At 35.1% G+C, this 16,555-nt stretch overlaps 1 protein-coding gene across 2 annotated transcripts in view; it reads right to left on the reverse strand.

Annotated features, from left to right (window-relative positions):
- Positions 1 to 16,555, reverse strand: part of NBEA (neurobeachin) — a 490,666-nt gene that overhangs the window by 96,165 nt on the left and 377,946 nt on the right. For both annotated transcript variants that reach the window (XM_082063608.1, XM_082063609.1), the window contains 3 exons: positions 7,275 to 7,392; positions 6,298 to 6,400; positions 617 to 732 (listed from right to left, as the gene is read on the reverse strand). In XM_082063608.1, the coding sequence (XP_081919734.1) occupies positions 617 to 732; positions 6,298 to 6,400; positions 7,275 to 7,392 (337 nt within the window). The remainder of the gene's footprint in view (positions 1 to 616; positions 733 to 6,297; positions 6,401 to 7,274; positions 7,393 to 16,555) is intronic.

Below are 16,555 nucleotides of genomic sequence, written 5' to 3' on the forward strand. Positions count from 1 at the left end.
AATTACCAAAGGAGTTAACACATAGAATAGGGAAAGGTGAAAGGAATAATGCCATCGTGAATGTTTAATTAATGTCAGTTGCCAGAAAAGCTCTCCTTTTGTCAATAATGAATGGATGTCTATGGCAGTTATTTCTCATTTTAAATACCTAATCTGATATTATATTTCAGCTCAAAGAACTAAACAAGAAAAGATGCTGTAATCTAATCATACCACAATCCAGGTGACATCTGTACTAGGCAGAATACTGTTGTTATTCTGCTGTCTAGTTGCTGTTGCTGAGAATGATGAAGTAGCGAAATTACATTTTCCCATTATTATTTCCAGACACTCTCTGGCAATGGTTTGTTGACTCTAATAAAGCTTCAGACAAAGCTGTCAGCAGAGGAAATGGCAGGAGGGGAGCAAGTAACAGCCTCCACAACAATACATGAATCTAAACTCCCAGTGATAGGTTGTGCATTTTCAGATAAAATTTAATATGTGTGTGTTTCAGAATCTATCATAAAGCTGCTGTTGAATTCTAGAGGGATAAATGTATTCTATCAAGTCACAGTGCTTAAGACTTTGACAAACATAAACATATTATGAAGGATTAAAGAGTCAGAGGCCTTACCTGCTATAGTGTTGAGGAACATCAAGTATTCAAAGTTAGATATCTCCCGTCTCTGCCAGCGCTGAGTCATGTTGGAGGATTTATAAAGCTGTCGGGGAGTGGCCAGAGAGATTCTCCTAGGAAATACATTTAAAGAATGATTTTTTAAGAGCCTCATTAAACGTTAAGACATAGGGCAATGTTATTACTGTGATTAATTTCAGATTCTCTCAAAGGCTTTTTTATTTTCTTTAATGAAGTCAAGTAGACACTATTACCCTTATTTGAGAAATTACTAAAATTAAGATCCATATTTTATTTTACCAGTACTACAGCACTGTAATAATTCAGAATAATATATTTTATGTATTATTTTATTCTGAATCTGTTTAAAAGACTAGAAGTAAAGGAAACTGTAGACCTCCTGGTGCCTGGCTTTTCCAGCAGGAATAAAAGAGGAATACCGTTTCCCTGTTTCAAAAGGATATATTGAGATAAGTTCATTAAGGTGAGTGATAGATTGAAGTGCCATATATTTCCAGCACATAGGTAGAAGATATTTATTCCACAATTTGTGCACCTCCTCCATTGTCAGCTACCCATTTTCCTTCCCTGTATCCCCGTAAGCCTTGAGATTTCTATTTTTAGCCTAGTTTCTGAAAAAAAAAAAAGAAAGTTTTATTCAGTTGTCTGCTCACAGGTCCATCTGCCTGTCTCTCCATAATAACTTCTGAATTGCATTTCATTCAAATCTAGAAGAGGAGTAGAAGCTTCTAAGATACTGAATTTCTACACATTTCCTAAAACTTGCATCACTGGATAAGGGAGAAAGAACCAAACTACTGTGTCAAGGCAGACAAAAGCAGAAAACTTCAGCTCTTGTATATTCAATTTGACAATGCTGCAATAAGCTAATACCATGCACCAAGTTCTAAATTACCCATAGTACATACTGCCCCTGGTTGGTAAAATATAGGAGACTAGATTCAGTCTAGAGCAATGCATTAAAGGAAAAAGATCTGCAACACCCAATGCTGCAGCTTTCAGTTGCACACTAAACACACTAAGGGTACTACTTCTAGATTCTGAATGTTGAGTATTTTCTTAAAATAAAGTCCTATACAAGGTATCAAACTGGGCAGTGATTACAAAAATGTAGATCATCTACTTCTATAGAATCAGGTACGAACTTGTACATATTCACTAGACCCTATTTCCAGAGAAAGGATGAGTACTGGTATGTGACTGGAGTGTACAGCTGTCACAATCATATGTCTGAATTGTCAATGTGTAGGTTGTCAATGTCTGCTATACTTAGACTTACAAATTGGGCATACAAGAATGACCATGCCAGTGCAGGTACACTTCCTTTTTTTTTTTTTTTTAATCTCTGAATTTAACCAAAATAGCAATACATAACGCCTTGCCAGCTTGGGTAGCTTATTTTATGGTAGAGTCTAGGATGCCAGTGGTGGATACACTTCACTAGCACACAGGAGACATTACAAAAAATTTTAAGTTGTTTCTATTATGCTTCTTCTGAACAATTTATCTAAAGAATTATCTGAATGTAATAATACTTTATATTGCATTTTATAGGATAACAATTACTTTTACACTGGAATTCTCAAAGATGTATTGTTTCCAGTAAACTATGACTAATGCTACACACAAATTAATAAATACAGAAAATAAAAATATAAAGAGATCATTAAATTTACAAAACATTTCTGTCACAGACTTTCTCTTCCTCCCATGACAAAACAACGTTTATGCCTCAGTACAGCTTAGTAGCTGCTTTTAGACATTACCCACAATCTCCCAGGGAGTCTCAAAAATCTATAAACTGTCAAATGCTGGACTTTGTATTTGAATGCCTGCTTTGAGTGAATGCTACACAAAAAAAAAAAAATATACTAAAAAAATCTTCTCATTTACTCTATATCTAGGATGTTTGAAAGATTCGCAGTTATTTCAACAGAGACTGGAAAAAATTATGCACAATAAATTGGTTCCACACCTGCTTGTTTCAGTTAACACAGGAAGACCCACTGTTTTGTGTTTTGCTAAATCCACCCAACTTTGATCACACCATTTCTCTTTCGATATGCCATCACCAATATGAGGGCGTACAAATGAATGCGCTTCCTTTGCTTCTAGAGAACTGTGAAATATCTACTCAAAATGGAAACTGCAGAAGACCCTCTGATGTATGAAGGGCTGATCCAATTTTTCAAGTTTCGTATCCTTTAAATACATTTAGAAAACACTTCATGGCATTTTGTTGAGGGAAGGGATGTCATATATCCAGTGCGTGGAGCGTGACCCACCCCCTTTCACAATCACTTTTAATTTAGTTAGCTACAATCCAGTCTCATACAAAGAACCTTTAATTATCTTGTGAAAACTGTAGCACCTGCATGATGTTTTGTGTTGTGTTGCTCCTGTTCAGAAAAAAAAAAAAATTAAATAAAATAAAAATTTTAAAAGGCTTGGGAAAGTCTCTGGCTTCTGACAAGAGACTCTTCAATATCCACTTTTGATCAAAGCTCTAAAAGGGGTTTTATGCTTTGATGACATCAAATCTTAGTTTTCCTACCCTTGTCTTTTCCCAAAATCCAACCTCTGCAACCAGCTGTACTGAGATCTGGAAATCCGTCACCAAGCTACTGATGTGGAGTAAGTGGCAGCACTGAGATGACGTCAAAATAGTTACCATACCAGCCCAAATCTGTGTTTTATTTCAGAAAAAAAATTATTTGTATTTCTCATCTGTCTTAACTGGAGCTATTGTTTTATCTAATGAGCTAACAGCACACAGAATTTCAGCAGAAGGTGCTAGCACCGCATTAATGGTGAAGTATGATACTGTAACTGTATCTTTTCCCAGTTCTTTGATCTCTGTTTGCTTACAAAATGGTCAGCTCATAGCTGATTCCTAAGATGTGATGTTACCCCCAATAAAAAAGCATCATTAAATTACACCTGATGTGTCAGAACCCTAAAAAGCGGTCTGCTGATAGTGCTGTAAAAATGTGGATATTACTCTACCTATATAGAATCAAATGGAGCTGCAGAAATAAGTTAAATAAAAGGCACGGTGCTGTCTGCCCAGTTGTATCATATGTCAAGGCCATAAGGAAACTACAATCAATGCAATGTGTTTCAGGAACAGTGAAAATGCATTTATCAAAGACAGATGAATTTGATTACCAAATCAGACTGAACTCTTCAGCATGTGACTAATTTTAAGGATGTCATTACTTCTTTGCAACATTAAGCACAGGCTCGAATGCTTTGTTGAATCAAGGCATAAGACAGGCTGTCAGGAAAGGTAGCAAAGAGGCAAACTGGAGACTTGCTCAGAACAGTAGGTCTCTTACACTCTTGGGAAGAGATACCAGTGTGCCTGCTTCTAATCCTTTGTGCCATTAGATCATCAATACTACTTTTTCTTTGTTTCCTTCCATCTTTGTTAATCACAGGATTTCTCCATGAAAACAGAAATGCGCTTAAACTCCACGTACTGCATTAAAAATAATTTATTCTTCAGAATATCTGCATCGTGAACACAATTTGTTATGTTAATTTAATTACCTTTAGATGAAATTTTGATCAGCCTAGTATCAGAGAGGAAATATTATTTAGAAAAATAAAACTAAAGAATTTAAGCTAGACAACCAGAAAGATCTGCTTTTGTTAAAAAAATGTCAAGTACAGCACAATCTGGAAAACTGATCATAAAAAAGGCTAACAGCTTACTCAGTGCAGCAGCTCCTTTTGGTTGATCAGCGTAATGTTTCCTTATGTTAGTTATATAAATAAGCATAATTCTAAAAATTAGCATTCCAGAGCCAACATATTCATAGGAAGGGAAAGTATATTCTAATATCAACAAAATAATAACTAGAGAGCAGTTATAGAGCCAGATTTTCCCTCAGTTACTCCACTGCAATTCTACTGGAGACAATAAGGAAAACCATGATTACAGGGTCTTTATTGTGCATAAATCACACCATGATTACACAAAAATAAGGAAGAAAAACAACTTCACTACCACATGCCAGATTTATTCTGAAGGCTAACAAGCCCATTTTTGATTCAAATTGAACTCTAATCAAAAAGGTATGGAAATAACTACATACACTATTGAAGCAGAAACTTTTCTGAATAATTATATATCAACAAACTTTTCAGACAATTATTCACTGAATAATGCACAAAGGATATGAATTTCAACACTAAAAAATGTCACTGTAGATTTGAAATTCTGATAGAGAAATTTGCATTTTGTTTGTTCTAGAACATGTGGCTATTTTTATTTCAGAAAAGAATACTATTACTTTCCATTTAGAGACAACAGTTCTTTTAATTTGAGTATTTGGAAGAGCAATGCAAATATTAACAAGATGCACCTTCCAAAGAAATGCCCCAGCTTCCCCTGATCCCAGTGAAAACTTGAGAACTTTGGCAGTTTGCCCAAGAACTTCAGCACATTAAGGAAATCAAGCCTTAGGCATCATGAGACTCTTGAGCTCATGAGAACGAATGATGTTCAGCTGGGAACAAAACAGTTCTCCAGCCCTACAAATGCTTTGACACTTCAGAGAATTTCCACATTCTACACTGGGATAAAACAAGGACAATATGAAGTTTTAGTTTGTAGGAAATGACTTAAAGAAAGACAAAACCATATCCCAGACATTACACTGATGATCAAGTCATTGGTTTTTGGCCAAGTCAAGCCAAACTGAGATCTGAACCCAAAGCACTATATTTTGTGCATTTCCTGCTGTTTCCTCACTCCCTTTATATTTATCTACCCTTTTTTCATTTTGACTGGAAATTAACACTGAACCTAAACATTTTTCACAAAACTTCCGCTGATACAACCTCAAAAACAATTTTCAGTCTGAACAGACATTTCTAAACAAACAACAACAAAAATTGGAGGCACGAATTTCCCTCCCAACTCAGAGTATACCTGAAGATCATCTTACCCTTCACTGAAAGATAAACACTTTTATACTATAGGATCTGACAATTCCCAGCCTTATTTCTGACCATAGGCTGTTTGGATATTGATGTTGATGAGATAATAAAAACTGTACTTGTCCATAGTATGTGAAAATCTCTAAAAATGAACCTTAGTTGGTCTCTTCCAAAATATATATCCTCTTTAATTTTCGAAACAGAAGAAGAATAATGTATTATACTAAGGTATGGAAGAAATTTGGAAATAGCAAAACAGCCACTATACTGATGAGCAATGAAGTAACCCCCCCACACACATTCATATAAAAAGCAAGTGGGAAAATGTATAAAAAAATAGTTTTTCATTCAGCAAACACAAAACCTAGTCATATTTAGTTCCATGTCCTGAATAACAGCAAGGATGAACATTTGTCTATATGTTTATAAAACCTGACTGAAAACCAGACTTTGAAGAGAAAAGGTATAAGTTTTTGTTCCTGGTCCTTCACTGGAAAGTGCTTATTTCCGGTAATGATTAAAACAAAAAAAAAAAATGTAATTTACAATACCATATAGTAAGTAAAAGGTATTGTTTCTCAAACTAACCTTAAGAAAGAGAAAATCTGGAGTTTTATGACAGGAATAATGTTTTAGTATTGACATGTTTTAAAACATCATCTGTATAAAAAAAGAAATACAAAATATAGAAACTATTATAATTACATTACCTGGCTTGTGGCAAACCATAGCTGGTTCCTACTCCAACACGTGGTAAGCTGTAGACAACTTTTTTCACCGTTGCTTGGTCAGGAAAATTAAACATAACAGAAGCTAAATGAAGAAGAGATAATATGGACTAGTAAACCATCTGTATAGCCTGTTTATCCACTTGCATATATTTTTAAAATGTTCTTTGGTTTTTGTTTAGGAAGAGAAGTCAGTTCCACTCTAATCCTCCTGGGGATTCAAGTTAGAACAGCAATTTTGTTCTCCTCCGCCATATTTCATACCTATGCATCATTCGCTGATTAATGTTTTGGCACTAACTCTCTGCAGAAGACCTGAGTGCAGCTACTTCGGAGGAATCTCAGCTTACCATTAACTCAGATAACTTCTTATCAGGCTGGGAAGCTGTTCGGCAGTTGGCATGGCATTTGGTCTGCTAACTGGTACATTAAAACACACAGGACCAGAAACTGTTAATTCCCTCTCCAATTGGAATCGAAGCTTCTCAGGGCAAAAGACTACTGACACACCTCACCAGTCACCCAACTCTGATTCAGAGTAGCACATACAGAAAACCGAGTGGATCCATTTATTGATCTGGTCTTTTTAAATTTAACACAGTTTATCATTAGAAAAGGAAATTTCCTTTTAGATATTTCATTAAAATACTTACAGAAAATGGAGGAGAGGGGTAAGATCACAGAAAAAGTAAATTTTTTATCAGTCATTTAAAGAATTTGCCAATTGCAATGATTTTTTTTCATAAATAAATCTCACCATTGCACAAAAAGCAGTGAGATTGACTTCTGTGATTGATTTTAATATGAAATGCGATGAATACGTGCAAGAGTAATCATTATTGAACACGGACACAAGCATTTTATCAAAGGGAGCACAGAGTTTAAATTCTAAGATTAATAAATAACACACAGAATAATTACTAGCACACTTTTATGCAACAAAATAAACAAATACATACTTCTGTTTGCCATAAACACTTCCAAAGCTGTGTTCTGGAGAAGATAACGTCTTGAAAAAACAGCCCGAATCTCACTGAACATCCATTTTCCATGAAGGCCTTCTGTATAGGCAAGGACCTGTAAAGAAAGTCAAGGTGACAGGTATTGGCAGGAGTGTTCATTAAAATATTGCATAAGAACACAGTGAACACAGTGAATTTTACCCATCAGTGATGTACAGTTGTTAATCGTATCTCTTTAACACTTAAAAACTGTAAGTTAAAAGATTAACTTAAATGTTTCTAAAGAGCACAATGAAGAATATCAGTAAGTTCAATAACCTGATACTCCTAAGATCCATTTCTCATAAGCCACATCAACTTATTTTCCTCAAAAAAAATCCACAAACTCTGCAAGCAAGCACAAGGTTTTGGACACAGTTGCAATTAGGCTTAGCTGTATTTTCTTCCAACAGTGTGCATGACACAGTTGTCAGTTATGCATCAGCTAACAGATTTACTTCCAAGGCTATCTGGTGCAAAGTACAACCAAAATAAAGTAACTTGCTATTCATATCCATTTCAGGGTCATAATTCCACTAATAAATACAGAAATTAGCTAGAACAATATGTCAACATGATAATTTTTCTAAAGTCAAGTACATTTAATATCCCTAACCATGAACAAAATTTTCAAAATTGTATTTTAGCATTTCAAAATTAATGTGAAAATATTTTAAAATAAAATTGGTAAAAAATAGCATTACTTTTCCAATTTGGCAGTTTCTCAACTGAAGGTCTAAGACTAGATATTAATACTTAAATAATCTTTTTCACTCCTCCTTCACTGTTCTGGATGTACATGAAAGCAGACAAAAAAGACATATTTTAATTAGGTATCAGCTTTATTAACTTCTCTCATCTGTGAATCATCATTACAGCACTATCATGTGGTATAGAACAACCCTTTCCCAATTCACTTCACCAGCTAGAAGGCTGCCTTCAGCCCATCACCTCTGCTGAGATGGGCTCTGCCCATAGCTGGGACCCCAGCACTTCATCCTATGAGGAGTCAATGGTTTGGGATGGGGACCATCCCCTCCCTACACCCAAGTGCATTTCCCAGGCCCTGTAGACTCTGCCTTCAGCTTCACTAAAGGGAAATGCAAAATGAAGTTTTCAGACTGGAGAGACTCAATTTCTCTGTTCTCCATTAGGTACACAGATACCACTGGTACACCAGCTTGCAGTGCTTTACTCACTCAGTTGAGATCTTTGCTTTCTGTAACCATGACCTCCCCCAACTTCTGAACAGAGAAATGTTAGGGAGACCATATGTTGCTGCTGTCAACAATCCTTCACGCTTGAGGTAAAGGAAACTGTATTCCTTCAGTTTTTTCATTGATGTAGTTTCAAGTTAGTAACATGTCTTCACATAGGAAAATGCTAATTTGAGTTTAACCCTTTGTGTTAAAAGAGCTCCATGGTTTTCTGTTAATTTGTTCTCCAAAACTTATTTCTCATAACCATGATGAGTCTATTTTAGAGATTATGGCAACAACAGCAACAAAATGTGCTTCAGCACTCTGAAGAGCACTGAAATGTTAGTTCTGGCCTTGATGGAAACCGAAGAGAGGAACACAGTGAGCCCCCTGTGCTGTCCACATGGGAAGAAGTTGCAGATGAGACTTAGAGCAACACTGTGGCTGGTGGTACTGTTCAGTTCACCTCAGCTCTCCACACTAACCAAGTACAGCCTCGAAGAAGGAAAGGGGCTTGATTTCTTTGGAGGTATCCCAGACGCACGCAGGATATGCTCCCTCCATTCAGTCATAGGCCACTTGTGGAATTACTACCTCATATGCTGAATTATTGCAATGGTAAATTAACCTTTGTGTTAAAAATCTGCACCTCATTTTTACTTTGAACTCTGTGGACTACAGCTTCCAGATACTAGATCTCATGACACCTTCGTCTGTGAGATTAGAGAGTCTTCTAGTATCAGATAACTTTTCCTTGTGTCAGTAATTACAGACTGTGATCCAGTTACTGCTTAGCTTTCTCTTTGGTAAGCTAAATAAACAAAATTTTCCATCAGTCTTTCATTGAGATCAGATGCTAGGATACAGCTGGTATCGTGTATGTGAAATTCAGTTGGTTAAGAACAAAGACTGTGAAGATACCAGCATCTCCTTCTTTGAATGTATGCTGCTGGTATCTGATACATAATTTTTGTAAATACACAGGTTCTTAAGCTATAGAGAGGAAACAGGGAGGAAAACATTCATGTTTGAAAAGCTAAAAGATGAGAACAGACTCCCAGAGAGAGGAATTTGAAACATATATAGCTGTAACCAGATCTACAGCAATCAGCAGATTTGCCAAAGAATTAGTTCCTTGACAAAACACCATTCTTCAGGAATTCACTTTTTGTTTCAAAAATGTTTCTACTATTTTCTTCTAAACAAAAATATTTAATATCAACTACATCCCATGTATCAACATTCTAGATGATCCACAGTAATACATTTACATCTTGAAATGTACCACAGCTTAGTTAATAGATCAATACTAAAAGCACATTTTAAACTGGTTGCCTTTTTCTTCCTCCTCTTCTTACTCAGTATAAAATAATCATAACTTCATAGAGGTATATTCACCCTACTATGAAATGAATGACTTATGATTGCACTCCAGCAAACCAGCAGAAAGGGTAGGAAATAAGAGGAAAGGAAGGAGTCTATAATTCAATTACCATCTGCAATTACAATCTTCTTAACTGTCTATTAGTCCTACAAATATCAGATTATCATGTTGCTATCAAATCATCTCAATTATTTCAGTATTTCTTTTGTATGGTTTCCTGTCCAAGTTATACTACCCATTTTTGTCATCCTACATAACATTCATCTAGCACCACTTCCAAGAGATGCACTAAACCTTCTGTTATTAGGAATCTACTGTTATTAGGTATCTACGGCAGAAATCACTGACATTGTTGCAAGATTCTTTCTTGTTGCTATAAGAGCCAAAATATTTTCTTTTTTCTCAATTTGAATATTCTAAAAGGTTTATACGTTTTATTTTTTTCTTCCAGGATGATTTTTAACATTTCAGTTTCTCATATGACATGAATGAGGGCCTGGCTATTCTACATTTTTTTACAGACTGCATATATTGTATATTTTGTTATTCAGAAAGACATGGAAATTACTACTTCATTCACCAAAACACATTGAAATCATGTTACCTAGTTATGTGAAGCTAAAAATACCATGTGCTCCATCCAATATTTTCTTGGTTTTTGTATTTAAAGTCAGTGCTCTCTGTTTTGATAGCTTTATGAGTTTTTCTCCTAAATACAAGCATAAAGACTTGTTGTTCTAGGTGTGTCTTAATAGCTGAAACTTCATGACTAAGCACCAAATTCTAGACAGGTTCCAAATAAGTTGTTTTTAACGAAATAAAAACCGACCAGCCAAACAACCACATCTATATTTGAAGTAAGCACACTTCTGATTTTTAATAGCAGCTGAGATTATTTGGTATAAAGCTTATTTCTCCTTGTAAAACCTTTTCATTTACTCAGAAATATAGGTGTGTTTTAAAGATAGTAATGGGTGCACTGCCCAGATGATAGACAAAGAATAAAAATTTGCTAGAGTGTATTACAGGAAGATGAAGTTGTCATCCTAACAGTGAAAATGAGAAGTCCCTAAACCTCAGGGTTCCATAATATGAAACAACATATATTGGTGACACTGACTTAGATTAGAGTGTTAAAGCAGCACGGGATGTTCAGATGGAAAGCTCTACGGAGAAGAAACAAAACCATTACTGAAGTGCTTTCCTACTTGCCTCGAATATGAAGGTTCTGTTATTTTAATTTTATTTCTGATGTGACCAAGATCTCTTCTTCTTTTTCTTTTTTTTTTTTTCAATTAAGAGCTGGAACATTTTTAATCATAAGCCTACTTCACTAATTATGCAATTATTGATAATGAATTAATTGTTAATTAACAGCCAGAATTTTGACATATTAGATTAACCAGAAGACTAAAAATGTTAGTTTTCATTCTGCTAGCATCCCTGATAGTTTATCTCCGTAGGAGAAACACTTCAGTATTAAGGATTATTTTTTGCTGCTTTATACTATATTTTGGTATCTCACAACACCAGACACAGCACTGCAAAAGGATATTTCTTTTGCTTATTGTTTCTGGAGTTGAAATAATCACAAATTCAGGTGTTATAAAAAAATCAAGGAAAGCAGCTGGTTTAAGTTTTATCTACTCTTAGTCACTAACTTTATGGTAAGAATGGTCACTTCTCCAGCCTGTTGCAAAGAACTGTTGCTTATTGCTCAATGTTTTCCTTTTTTTAAAATAACTCTTTTTAATGATTCATCAATGCCTATGGATGTGAATTTAATCTACTGTTTTCAATGGGAATTCAAAATTTGTCCTTTTGAACAAGATTTCTGGTTCAGGGTATTTTAATTCTAACCTGATTCCTCAGTGAACATATCAATTGCTATTTATAACCTTTGCAAAGTTTTGTTACTCTCTAGTGCAAGATGCATATATCCATTAACATGTAATATAACTTTGTTGTTGGGTTATGTGGCATTTCTTTAATTGGTTTGTTTGTTTTAATTATTATTTTCAGAGCACTTATTCCCTGATTTCCTTTATTATTCTTTACCTGTTGTACTAATAATGTCCACCAACAAGAACAGTAAGGAACATCATTGCCTTGTACATATGTGTAGTAGAACTGGCTCATTTTTTGCTGCATTTCCAGAATACGTTCCAAAGTTCCTATAGATTATTTTCTTCAAAGTCTGAAAAGGATCCTGAAAGTCATGCTTTCTGAATAAGATAGCCACTTCCTGAAATTAAACACATTTTCTTTTCCTTTATCAATGACCAGAAGAGATTCCAATAATACCATAATTTTGGTAGTGAAGGGATTTTTTCATTTTATAAAGACAGTTTTATCCAGTGCTTAAGAGGAGCTCTGGCATGTCCTCAGTTTAGACATCAAAATCCCATCTATCTGTTAGATGGCTCTGTCACTTGGCAATACGGGATATTTTCTTAGTCAGGTGGTACTTATTTAACTTTCCTTTTCCTTTGGACATGCAAGGAACTTCTAAGAATTTATCCTTCCCCTCCTTGTAAGTTTACCCCTCCTACTCCTTTAGTATTTTACATTCAAAACGTTCACTCTGCATTTGAACAGATTTGTCTTGACTGAGTAAGGTCTAGTGGAATGCTGTTGCATCCTGATAGCCCAACCCAAAGCAACCCTTCATCTCTTAATTTGATTCAAAGGTTTAGAGACACATGCTTATAAGTACTGTATTATATATTCATAATCTGCCCCTCCAGCAGTCCAATAACCCTAATATTTTTTCAAGTCTCTCTATTTTCTAGTGTTTTAAGAGTTCTGAATTATGTCCAGTGCTGTAATTTTCACCAAACTCAGCATGTCTTCCTCAACACTGGCAATTATAGCTACAACTATTTTATTTATGCCCTGGCTATTAATATATACTGTACCTTGTTTGTCTTTTTTTTTTTTTTTTTTTAACTAAGCTTGCAAAGTTGTGTTTCTTCCAATACAAAATAAGCCCTTGTAATCCCCATTTATAGTGGTCCTTTAGTTCAAATAGGATTTTTGTTTGTATTTTGGGCTTCATTCACCATTACCAACTGCTGGAAAACAGATTACCTGCAATTGCCAGCTATGAGTCTATCTTATACATCTCAACCTTGAACAAAAGGCAGGAAGAAGAAATCTGGATTCATTTAAGTTACACTTCAGTCCCTACACCTACATTATGAAAAGGAACAAAAGCAAAATAGCTTTGGTGTCCCAGGTTTCCAGGTCAGGATCTTGGTTATGGTTTCTCATGACAAATTTTTCTGTGAATGCAGTTGCCAAGGAGAGAAGAGAAGCTCTCTGAAGCTCCCTTGTCCAACTTTGTCAAAATATTTAATATTTCCTGAGGTTGAGAAAGTGTTTTTTACAAGGAAATTCAATTGTAAACTAAACACTACCGTCCTGAAAAATAACTAAACACAATTGAGATGGTCATGTACTGTCTAAAAGGTTCTGCTTTGATCTTTTGTCTCCCTACTGTCTGGTGGAAACTGTATCTCCTACTTTCTACATAAAGTGAGCTAAGAGGTCCGTAATGAAAAAGCTGGGATCTAAATTTGCAGTCTCCACTCTTTTTTTTTTTTTTTTTTAATATAAATAGGCAGGAAACTAAAAAAAAAAAAAAAAAATGTCAAGGAAGGGAAAAAAATAATTGTGGGAAAAACTACTACCCTTTATAGTTAAATTTGAAACAGCAAGCAATAGTATGCTTCAGTCACAAAGCAGCAGTTGATTTCATATTAACCATTTCATAACAGCCTGGTAACCATAAAATTAATGGAATTTATCTAGTACATTCCCTATATCAGTGTCTTATGGGATGCTTCCAAATTTGCAACCTCAATACTTAAGATGCTTGCAAATAAAACATGGAGTACTTCAAGAAAAAAAAATTACAATGAATAGATTTTTCATGAGAGAGCTGTCTAGAGCCAGCTACAGAAGTCTGCTTATGCACCTGACTCAGGTACACAATAGGTATTCATAAAATAGCTTAGCATGATTGTATGTTTTTAGAGGTCACAAACACATGGAAATGACTACTGAAAATCCTTCTCTCCTGTCAGGGATTTGGATTTCCCTTCTACAAGTGTTTGCTACCATCACCATTTGCTTCAAGGAAAATCTGAAATTCTGAATGCAGGTCTTCATAGGTTAAAAAAATGACCTCTGTGCACATACAACAAACTTTCTTCTCCAGAACTGTCTAACACGGAGCTTACTACAAGTACACAAGTACACGGCAGACTGCATGACTGCTTCATGTGTTCGAAATACAGAGTGAAATTACAGACATTAATGGCATGGAACCAGACTCTTGGAGTTTATGAAAAACCATATTGAGCAAGCATTATATAGTTGAAAAATGTTTGATGAAGTACTGAATAGGATCAACTTTCAGATTTAGTAGAAAAATATGCACACACTGTAACAAGGGATATATCAGGTCAAGATATGCAAATGTATGACGAAGATATTTATTAAGAAATTTTAAAATCTGGTAAGTTCAAATAATAAAGCACTCTGTATTTTACTTTTCTGAAATGGGAAACTGAGAATGTAAATAGAGAGGAAGGACAAATCAAGCTAATTTAATATCCTAGTGTTTCATTGTCTTCCTGCTACTTTCTCTCTCTTTTTTTTTTTTTAATATATATTTAAGACATTTTAAGAACATACTTTCTGCCTCAATTCCAATAGTCACATAGTAAACACTTCTACAGTCTCACCAAAATACCACGTTATCAAGTTTTTCTTTGCACACGTCGGTCTAGTAAAACGTTCTCTATTTCTCTTTACATTAAGGTCTCCTTTCCCCTTCCTTATAACATTCTTCCGTGTAAAACGTTCTTTATTCGTATGCCTTAAAAGCTTTCCTCCAAGTAGCTCTTGTGATACTATGCTCTGCAGGATGAGCTGAGTATTATGCCATTATAATTTCGCCATTCACATCAGTTTCAAAAATCTTTTTTAGAACTTTTTCTTTAAATAAATATTGGCACCCCTCCTTCATTTTTCTCCTCCTCTTCAGGGATCTAAAAAATGCAGATATTATTTTTGTGGTTTTGGGCTTTACTTCCTTGCCAAATTTTCTCAGCTTATACTTCCAATGTTTTTTTAAGCTTTCAAGAGGCCCCTTTTCTTGAAGCATGAGGTTCACTCCAACCTTTTCTAAATTTGATTTCTCTGGTCAACATAACACTTCAGTATCCATTAAAACAATGCCCACTCAGCTGACAGTAACTGGCGCTCTTTTTCCCACATTCATTTTCAGTCATCTGAAATATGAGTTGAGGTTGGCCCATTTTCAGGGCATTTTCTTCTTTTCATTGGTAAAATCTTTCTGCATGTTATGATTTTGTGTTTGAGGACAGTAATGGAAAGGAACAAACCAAACCAAACCAAACCAAACCAAACATTCATTTTATGGGCATTATACATCAGTGTACATTTTCATGGTTTCCTTCCTATGCAACATGCAAACAGATTGTCAATTTAGGCAATTTCTCAAATGCCGGCAATGGACTGAAATTCTTGGGAAGAACAGAATCAGAAAGAGGCAGCAGACATTACCACCTTAGAAAAAGTAGGCAGAGGCCTTTTATAGGCTCTACATAAAAAAAAAAAAAAAAAAAAAAAACACCAAAAAACAACAGATTACAACAATTACTGTTTTAAGCAGAAATTTCAGCTGATCTAAGGATTCTAAAAGCAAGAATAGAGCTGTTTGAGCTGGCTGGAGCAATAGTGTATGCGGAGAAGCAGAAGACAAATATATTCTAGTGCTATAGAAAGCCATATCAGAGCACAGCCTAACTCAAAAAAAAACAGGTTTAAAAAAATATTAGGGCAAAATCCAAATTAGAGAAGCTCATTTAGTTCTCTGTAGCAACAGGTTTTGATTTTGCAATGACTTTGGCAACAAGAGGATGTCAGACTCAAATCTGGTGAGAAATCTTAACAGGACTGCTGTTTCCATTCTCACTCTGCATCTCATGCTTAGAGTTTAATCCAGACAAGCGGGTGGTGATCTCAGTACTTACACTCAAATTACTGTGAATAATTCTGCCCCAGCATCACATTGAGTGAAATGCGATATTTTTTTTTTTAAATAGAACTGCATAAATCACATTTTCAGTTGAGTGGACAAGCCAAAAGACATATAAAATTGATACGATCTGAGAAAAACATAGAAGGTTTTTTTTTTTCAGGATTAAAAATGGAGAGTTTGTTTTTCTATCAACTGGTTAATTCTGGACCTCCTTCGCAAAGGTAAAACAATGGAAAGAAAGGACTTGTAATATTCCCAAATCAAGGGAGAACACCGTGTTGATAAATGCTTGTAACTTGAAACCAAAGCTGGACATTTATTCATTAAATAGGTACTTGACAAAAAAATGCAGTTTTCTTAACTTTCAAATGTTAGTGGATTTAACAAAATTTGTAAGAGTTTTAGCTGAAAAAAAAAAGAGTTGTGGGCGTAGATTCAAACATCAGCATGAAAACAAACAAGTTCTCTGTTGCCTAATGGTTGGGACAGGCACTCAGAGCCTCAAAGGTATGTGAAACCAAGTGACACCCTTCCCCAACAGAGTTGTCTGTTCCACCTTCATGCTGTGCTCTCCTTGAGCAGC

The sequence above is a fragment of the Streptopelia decaocto genome (genome assembly GCF_964273445.1).
Source record: "Streptopelia decaocto genome assembly, chromosome: 1".
NCBI lineage: Eukaryota > Metazoa > Chordata > Aves > Columbiformes > Columbidae > Streptopelia > Streptopelia decaocto.